The sequence below is a fragment of the Lentinula edodes genome, assembly GCF_021015755.1.
Source record: "Lentinula edodes strain Le(Bin) 0899 ss11 chromosome Unknown C8R40scaffold_4, whole genome shotgun sequence".
NCBI lineage: Eukaryota > Fungi > Basidiomycota > Agaricomycetes > Agaricales > Omphalotaceae > Lentinula > Lentinula edodes.
In genome coordinates, this window is record NW_025764310.1 from 1,088,491 (window position 1) to 1,097,328 (window position 8,838).

The 8,838-nt window shown below is 45.1% G+C and overlaps 4 protein-coding genes across 4 annotated transcripts; 2 read left to right on the plus strand and 2 right to left on the minus strand.

Moving 5' to 3' along the window:
- Positions 1-73: 73 nt before the first annotated feature.
- On the minus strand, positions 74-2,286 carry C8R40DRAFT_1036254 (alpha/beta-hydrolase; the record flags this gene model as incomplete). The annotated part of the gene is made up of 5 exons (XM_046223565.1): positions 74-689; positions 749-809; positions 874-1,830; positions 1,888-2,164; positions 2,221-2,286. 5 exons carry the CDS (start codon positions 2,284-2,286, stop codon positions 74-76), a joined length of 1,977 nt encoding a protein of 658 aa, XP_046090571.1.
- C8R40DRAFT_603680 (uncharacterized protein) lies at positions 2,261-4,577 on the minus strand. Its single transcript, XM_046235593.1, has 6 exons — positions 4,256-4,577; positions 4,010-4,195; positions 3,792-3,944; positions 3,499-3,731; positions 3,014-3,431; positions 2,261-2,959 (listed from the first exon to the last, which is right to left on the minus strand). The coding sequence occupies exons 2-6, from the start codon at positions 4,192-4,194 to the stop codon at positions 2,401-2,403; spliced, it is 1,548 nt and encodes a 515-aa protein (XP_046090572.1). The 5' UTR covers position 4,195; positions 4,256-4,577; the 3' UTR covers positions 2,261-2,400.
- A 1,080-nt stretch (positions 4,578-5,657) lies between these two features.
- Positions 5,658-6,418, plus strand: C8R40DRAFT_1036147 (uncharacterized protein; the record flags this gene model as incomplete). The annotated part of the gene is made up of 3 exons (XM_046223561.1): positions 5,658-5,693; positions 5,743-5,969; positions 6,028-6,418. 3 exons carry the CDS (start codon positions 5,658-5,660, stop codon positions 6,416-6,418), a joined length of 654 nt encoding a protein of 217 aa, XP_046090573.1.
- A 776-nt stretch (positions 6,419-7,194) lies between these two features.
- C8R40DRAFT_1086805 (uncharacterized protein) lies at positions 7,195-8,317 on the plus strand. The gene is made up of 5 exons (XM_046227357.1): positions 7,195-7,260; positions 7,372-7,672; positions 7,725-7,881; positions 7,935-8,011; positions 8,069-8,317. The coding sequence occupies exons 1-4, from the start codon at positions 7,239-7,241 to the stop codon at positions 7,989-7,991; spliced, it is 537 nt and encodes a 178-aa protein (XP_046090574.1). The 5' UTR covers positions 7,195-7,238; the 3' UTR covers positions 7,992-8,011; positions 8,069-8,317.
- The last annotated feature ends 521 nt before the right edge of the window (positions 8,318-8,838 follow it).

The window sequence follows — 8,838 nt, forward strand, 5'->3', positions numbered from 1 at the left end:
AAATTCTTTGCCTTCGGGCTATGTATTGATTGTTGAGGTGTACAGGTGTTTACGACCACTTCTTTCATGAGCATCACAATTTAACACCCTCCCGCAGTCCAAGAGCGCGTTGATAAAAGTCAAGCTCCCGCTCAAATGCATCGCACTGCGACTCTTTCATCCTAAACCCATGCCCTTCCCCAGGATAAAGTTTGTATTCAACCACGCCACCACGATTTTTGATACTGTTATAAACCACTTCTGCCTGCTCCTTTGGCACTACCCGGTCAATATCACCTTGAAGAATCAACAACGGGCGATTGATTTTATCCACGTAATTGATCGGTGACCTCTTTTGGAACGGTTTTGTGTCCTCAGGCGACCCTCCAACCAGCGAGAACATGTACTGCGATTCGAATTTGTGTGTATCTTTCACCATTCCAACCAGGTCAGTAACCCCGTATAGTGAAGTCGCAGCTGCATAAACTTCGGTGTCGGAACTATTGCAAAGGGCATTGAGAACAGTCAAGCCACCGGAAGAACTACCGCGGATAACGATTCGGCTTGGGTCGATCAGGGAGTGAGGGGGTTTAGCGAGTAATAGTGAAGCAGTGATACAGTCTTCGACGTCTACTGCACCCCATCCATGCCAGAGACGGTTGATGTACTCTTTCCCATAGCCGAAGCTTCCTCCGTAGTTAACGTCAAGCCTTCGAGTAAACTGTGTTATCAGCGTAGTGCATGTGAAAGGAGGGCTTTATATGCTAACCATGCAAAGCCACGGGTTGTCCAGTATTGAATTTTCCAACTCAAGCCCTGCTGGGCCATACCTATATTATTATACACATATCCAATTCCGCTCACTTCGAAGTAAAAGGAGGGCAAGATACACACCAGTTGGTCCACCGTGGACGTTCACAACACATGGAGGCTTTTCTCCTTCGATGCTCGTGCCTGCGTACGCCGGGTTGTGAGGAGGATAGTAGATTACATGTAAGAGTTCATCATTGGGAGGTGCCTTCAAAGGGATTCCTCGAGGAACCGAGACAAGAGAGGGATCAAAATTTGGACCCTTTGAAATAGTGCCGGGAGTAAAAGGAGTGAATGAAATTGTATCCCTGATGGTACCGACTACGACTTTTTCGGAATGATCAACTTTGGTGCCCAAGAAGCCGAACTGGCCCTTGGACTTGGAAACCGAGCGCATGCATTCAACGACAACATATGGGCTCTCTATCTGTTCCCTGTCTCCAGTCTCAATATCAACTCGATACAACACAGCCCTCCCGTCCCTGTAGGCCTTGAAGACGCCCAGTTTACCAGCATCGTCGACGATAACGAAAGGGAAGAAACAGAACAACCACATGGCTGCACCAAATTCCTCTTTGACGGGAGAAGGGAAAATCGGCCCAGCTTTCTTCGTAGACACATCGTATTTCCATGGGTTACCAAATCCAGAAACATCACACACCCAACAGAGCGTATTTCTGTTTGCCCAAGCAAGGAATCCGTTTGAGCCTTCTTTTGCGATTGTTGTGACATTCGAGAGCGTCAACGACGAATCGGCGAGGGTCACTTCAGCGAGTGATATTTGAGAATTATCCCAAGGCATATTCGGATGGTCCCAGTGCTGCCAGGCAAGTTTACCTCCATCTGGAGAGAATTTGGGAAGGGCATAGAAGTCCGCTCCAGACACAAGGGGCGCCACTGTTTTTGCTTGGGTATCAATGATAACCACCGTGTTGACAACCGTGGATGGCGTGTTAACAGTGTGGTCCTCAAGGATGGACACCAGGAATCGAGGATTATATGGATGGATATTGAAACAAGCGTAACGGAATGCCTTGTTTTCTGCATAACTTCCGTCACTGAATGTTGAGATCTGCTGCGATAAGGTGAACAACATACCAGGGGTTATTGGCTCAGCTGGACTTCCATCCTTCACATTAACTTTGTACACTCGATTGTCAATGATGTTGGAGTAATACGCGATTCCATCGTGAACAATTGCGGAAGCAGAACCGTATTCGTGCACACCAGTCCGCACGTTTACGTCCTTCCCAACTATTTCTCGGCCAGTTTCTGATTCAACGAGAACGCAGCGTCCTTTCTCTGCAGGACGACTTTCCAGATGGTATATGATGGAGGTGACTGGGTCGACAATAACATCGTCTCTTGTAGTCGACTTCGGAAAGGGTCAACAATATGATGGTTGTGATCAAAGGAATGAACGTTACTGACGTTGCCAGTGATGCTCTCGGCAGTGATGGGAGACTCCCAGGTACCGTATGGTGCTGTCTCGCTCATTGGATTTAGAGTTGTAAAAGGATCAGTCAGTACAGTATTTGTCACTGTTAGAACTAAAGATGTCAAGCGTAGGTACAAGTCGCTTATTTCAACTTCAATCAATATACGTAACAGTCAAAAATCATCGTTGCTCTTCTCCCCGTCCTCTCCGTAAAATCCTTCAAAATCCCAATAAGACGCCAATGATTTACCTTCACGATCTCTTCCTAGTCTCCTCTGGGTCAAAGCTCCCGCTCTTGCAAAAAGGGTGCCGTCAATCCTGTCCACCCCATTTAATTCGATTCCAAGCCCATCGAAAAACCCTTTTGGTGTAGATCCGTACAAAGTCGCATAGTGCGCCACAGCGCGCTGAAATTTTGGGACATGGTCATCCGGGTGGAGTATCGCGCGCGAGATGAGAGGAAGCCACAAATTGGGTTCCTTGGATTCCTTGGAAGATGAAGAAAGTATGCTAAGAGCTGGCGGAGCAATAGATGGTTCCTTCTCAGGATCAAATACATTATCATCCATCGCGACTTCAAACAAGGGCTTTGGATCAATCTTTGGACGGCCGCGAGCAACATAGAAAGCCAGGCTGATGGCGAAATACCCTCGCAACAGTAGCTCTTGGGAAGACGGAGACAAATGCGCTGTTAACGAGGGAAGAAACAGTGATGAAGTGACGAGATGCATACTACACAAAGCTGGATCAGGCGATAGATAGAAATAATCCCGGTGAGAAACTCACAAATAGAAATCAGCTCGAAAATCATCTTCTTTTGATTTCTTAAAACCTGCGACAGTGAATATCAAGGTATTCATCCATTGCAATTCTTCAATCTTTCGTTCCACTTCTTTGGCATCAGATGCGTTGAATGACCACCGGTCACTGTATTGACGCAATAATTTACTTTTCTCCCCTTCTTTTTCTGAAAGAAACGCGAATATATCGTCAGCATTGGCCTCCTTCACCACCAATATTGGGTCTTTCATGACATGGGCCAGGATGGTGAAGGCGTGTGTTCCATGAAAGCCTGTATCCAACGATTTACGGGACTTGAGAGTCAGATTCTCAATATTATAATTTCCAGAGCCTGTCTCGTGGGACGGAGAAACGAGTTCCTCGAAGCCGGGTGTGGGTCTATGAACTGCAGCTAGCGCTAAGCCTGTAAAGGATGACAAGTCAGCAAAGAAAACAGGTACTAAATTGGGCGAAAATACAATCCAACGAACCTTCAATGATCATTCCTGGTAAGCTGAACTCCAAACCGTATCCTACAAAGATCAAGGCATGCAGCAGTCCTTCAAAGAAAGGAACGAACAACGGAGATTGTATGATTCTTCCATTCTCCTCGCGCGCTTTGACATCGAGCCCGGAGAACACGAAATCTTCCAGCACGGAAGCAACATCCTTCTTCTGGACCATGAGAATATCGGTGAAGAATTTTACGTAGGCATTGAAATATCTAAATTTCTCCATCAATATTCGCTGAAGAATGTCAAATTTCACTTGCCGCTCATCTCGCAGGTGATCACGAAAGTTTGCAGAAGTTATTGGCTCTGGGGAAGAGAACGCGGGTCTTTCTTTGTCTGGCTCAGAGTCGGACTCGTATGCAGCTTTCAGGACCTCTTTATTAGCGCCGAGGGCCCACAGCGCGAGGAGGCGGTGAGATATGTGACTGTCAAATGCAACTTGAAGTCAGCCGCGGTTGTGAGTATGGCAAACACGAAGAAAAAGACTTGCTTGTGAAAACCTATATTATTAAAGAAGATATGCCATTTTTCGTGATTTTCCTGTAGTAATTGACGAAGGATTGCAGTTGAATCGGGGGTGCTCCCAGGCCACCATGTCGGAGAAAGTGCGTGAGGAAGTGCTGAACTAGGAGTAGGAAAAAGGTCGAAACTGGCTGTGTCGGAGCTGGAAGACATTCTTTATAGTGATGGTAATTCTAAGAGAGTGAGTTGATAGTAGGGGCGGTAACCCACTCACTTCGTCTTTTTATACGTCGTGAAACCTTGGTCATTGCCAGAGGTCACAAGGGTAAAAGTTCACAGAAGGTTGCATCCACTGTCTCCCAGTCATAGTTACGACATGATCCTTGCGTGACCTTGCTTCGAAAGATAGACATGGTCCACCAACACAAACACACGCGAAGCCAGGTCCTAATTGAGACTCGGATGTTGAACGTTGAAGATTCAGAAACTTCAATAAAATTGAGCGTGTGCATAAACACGGACCTATCACAAGCTAGTTCATTTGCGTCCAGTAATTTAGCCTGTTCACTTAAAACCGACTCATTTCCCTTGATTCATAGTCAATTGGGTGTATTCGCTTTGAGGACTATCCAGCGAGGACTATCCAGCTGACGATCGAGGTGGATCCCAATTTCCTGTTGGTCGTTCGAATCGCACAAGATAGACACCTACAGACACACAGGTGGATGATACAGCGAGTCATTCAATCAAGTCAAGTGCGACAACAGTCTCCGCGCATAATTGTATACTGCGACTGGATTCGACTGTGTCGTTGTCCGCAATGTCGACACGGTAACGCTTCAAGCGTGGTGCACCAAGAACTGTGACAGTGGGTGCTTCGAAAGATTACATGTGTATGTCATTGGATTTGGAATAAGGGACAAAGCTTGGGTACGTACGGTACCCATCGAGGGAGGATAAGATCAAAAACGTTACAACCTCGATGGCAGGCTATGGATTTAACATTCACGCTAGGGGCATGATTATTAGTTGCAAATTCTACTAATTGAACGCGAATGCAAGGAACCCACGTTTCTGTAAGAGTTGACTTCATGAAGTCAGCAAGTTGGTCTACCAGAATTCCCTCTTCCTTGTCAGATTCTCCTTCACCATCGTCACCATCTTCGTCAGCCTCAAGCTCCAGTAAGCTTTCTACCTCCCCATATCCAAAACTGCAGTCATTGTCTTTCGAATCTTCATTGAAAGCAAGGTTCAAGGAGATGAAGGAAGAAAGCTTTCCACCATTAAAATGAACTTCAGAAAAAATCATTGTTGTCAAGCCGGATCGAGTGAAGCCGAGGGTACCTACATCACAAAGTGAAGCTATGATCTCTGAACATCCATCAGTCCGGCGCCGAAAGTGAAAGATGTGAAGATTCAAAGCTTCCTAGGGACAATCTAGGTAGTTGTTGCAGCTCCCCGTGCCTTAGTACTAGTCTTGCAGCTTGCTTGCGGTCAATGAAGAGTTCTTTTATCAAAAAAAAACCAAAGCGGTCGGACTGTGAGATTCAGAGGTTTATAATATACATGACGTAATCTCTTGCGTTGGCGCTCGTCGTGGGTCGCATCGAGCTCATTTTAGTTTGTTGACTTTCTTCCCCAAGTCTTTTCTCTCAGTGTCGCTTTTTCCTGTAGAAATGAAGAACAAAAATAAGCAAACAAAATTTCCTGTTGTGCGTTTTCCGCACTGCTTTTACAGGAAAACCTCTCATGTCCATCTAGGCTAGAATAAAGAAAATTATGCAGAAAGACGATGATGTTGGCAAGGTAGCTCAAGCCACACCGATAGTTATATGTGAGTTTGAACAAGATGTGAGGCTTTTCCATATCATAAATGTAATCACTATGTTCGCAGCGAAGGCGCTGGAAATGTTCCTTGCTCTGATCGTTGAGAAAGCAGGCGAAGTGACGTTGGAAAGAGGATCCAAGAAGGTGGAGGCGTATCACTTGTGAGTTTTCTCTTATGAACTCAAGCGAATAACTCATTCATCATCCATCTACTTGCAGAAAACATGCCGTCGAAACAATAGACACTTTTGATTTCCTCCGAGAAATCGTCGAAGGCGTTCCGGATCCTTCTGCTGGTGGCACAATTGATCTGGATGCACTCAATGCGGAAAACGCGTCAAAGAAGAAACGTTCAAAAGGGAAGAAGGCTGCCTCAGCAAACGGTGAAGATGGAGCTCCTGCACCGAAGAAGAGAAAGAAGAAGGTCAAGTCGGAGGAGGACACGGAGAAGAAAGCTAATGGGAGAGGCGAGGATGCGGTTATGGCAGAAGCTGGCGAGGCCGAACCTAATGAAGAAGAGGAGAACGAAGAGAGAGCACAGATGACTGATGAAGACGAGGACGAAGACGATCAGTGGAAGAATGATAAACCTTACCTACCCTCTCGGTAGCATGATTATGTGCAATGTACGTTAGTCCGCGGTTTGGGCTTTGTATTCTAAGGATATGTGATTTATATTATTTAGTTGTATAACGATTGCTCCGTTTGACTCTGTCTCTGCAGCTTCAGACTTGTCCATTCCGATGACGGCGCCGAGATACGACGCCTGGATGTATCAAAGGGATTCATGAAGATCTTCGAACTCGTTGACCAACTAACATCGAATGCTTGTTCCATCCCGAATTGAATAATTCTTGGTAGCTTTTCGTATGACAGGCCTAGTTCCATTCCTAGTAGGTGAATACCGTTGCGCAAGGAATCAGATGCTTGGAATCACAATTACTTTGGAAAAGGTATTGTCATCTCCCGGAATAAATGCCTTTTCGCTCAATGACTGTCTTTGTGTCCAGATAGACTGAATTCCAAGCCTTTCGTCAAATCGAATTCCGGTTTGTACGCTCCTGACTGAGTATCAACATCAAACTTGTACTAGAGGCTTCCGCTGCGGGACGGGCTTTATCAAGGATTTTCTGTCCCGCAAATCTGTGTTCCCTGCTTTTTCCTGCCTATAGTCCTCCATCTGATTGTCAAGATTGGAAAGAGCCTGTTGGTTCGCATCGTCCGTTACGACTTGGTCGATACTTGGATAAAATTCTGCTGATCCCTACGTCGACTTATCCTTACCTTCTACGCAAGCACAAATGCCTTAGCCTGAGAACAGTCCAGGCTTGCGGCTAAAGAGGGTACATAGACAATTGAACACGAGGCTTTGATATAAAATGAGCAATCTTGACCCACAGATTCACTTCTTCCCCTTCTTCAATTCCTGTATGGTGATGATACACGATCTATGTTGAGTCGCCTCTATATCGTAGGTTCTGTCACACTACTCACACTAGCCTTGTTGTTATTCTTCTGCTTGCTCTTGATCCACTTGTGCATATACAACATGACGCATGGTAGTCAACGCACCCGACGCCGATGTCGTGGTTCGCTCTTCTGACAATGTTGAGTTCCGACTTCACAAGAAAAACCTTGAATGCACGACTGGCGCTTTCCCCCCTGCCGGGACACCTGTTCATACGGATGAGATCGTTCGTCTCACGGAGTCCGCAGCGACATTGGAAATTCTTTTCCAGTTCATCTATCCTCGTCGAATCCCTTCCTTGGAGAGCCTGGACTTTGACTCACTTTTGCCGCTCGCAGAGGCAGCGGAGAAGTATGAAGTTACGGGATCTGTATATGCATGTGAGGCTGAATTACGGTGAGTTGGAGCTAATTTGCTTATTACTACAACTCCCACAACCCAAGTACAGGAAATTCTTTAAAACGAATCCAAAGCAAATTCTTGAATTCTCTGTAAGACATAATTGCACGGAGCTATTCGAAAAAATTAAGCCAATCATGATATCGATGGACACACCTCTCTCAGAGGTTATAGATATTCTTCCCTGCAATCTATACAAGCCTTGGGTAGGTGGATACTTATTACAACAAATGCTAACTTTTTCATTCTTTCATTGCAGAGTCTTCTACGAGAGCAACATTTGTTGCGGACGGCTAAGCTGGGTCTCAGGCGCTAAACCTCTGCATTTCTAATATGGTCATGTGTTATTCTAGTCTATGCTTAGTGTGCACTGACATCATGTACCACATGTAGATTCCTCAGTACTTCCTTATTCCCGCTACCTCTTTAGAGGTTGAAGGGTTTTGTAGACCCAACATTTTGATTTTGCCATCAAATGTCCTACCATGTGCTTTTATTCACCGAATTTTAGTCATTCAACTTTTATTTATTTGATGTTGACATTGATTGGGTTCTCCCTTTGTTTCACCTTTGTAATCAATGTTTAATTCTGTAACCTTGACAAGTTTCTGTAGCTGACAAATTATCCTGTTTTGGCCTCCTCCTGCAAGAAGAGTGAAGAACAGAGTTTTGAGTGGCTTTTGCAGGAGAATTTTACTTATAAGCCAACATCCTGGACCTTTGCAACTAACAAGGTAGTGGGCCCTGCTGCTGGCCGGCACTGTTTAAATATGTAATTGCTGAACCTTTAGGTAAGGCTCCTTACAAGAATGTTTCATCTGTTTTTGTAGGGGGGAAGTTGGCCTTATCCACCAGATCTTGTACTGATGTAGAAATATATTCAATCCGCCATTTGCCAGCCTTGAATCAATGACTTAAAATCCTTTTGACTTATGTTGGGATGGAAGACAAATGGATGCAGGTGGGACCAAAACAGGTGATTGTATGTAGTTCATAGACAAAAATTGAGAAGAACTGATTGGAGTGTAGGATTCAGGTAGAAAGATATTTGATGAAGGTGTGGGAGCAGAAGGAAGAGGATGGTAATTAAAAATATCCTGAGGTGTAAAATTATGAGTCAAGTTTTGGAATGTAGGAATGATACGATGGTGCCAAGTTTCAGA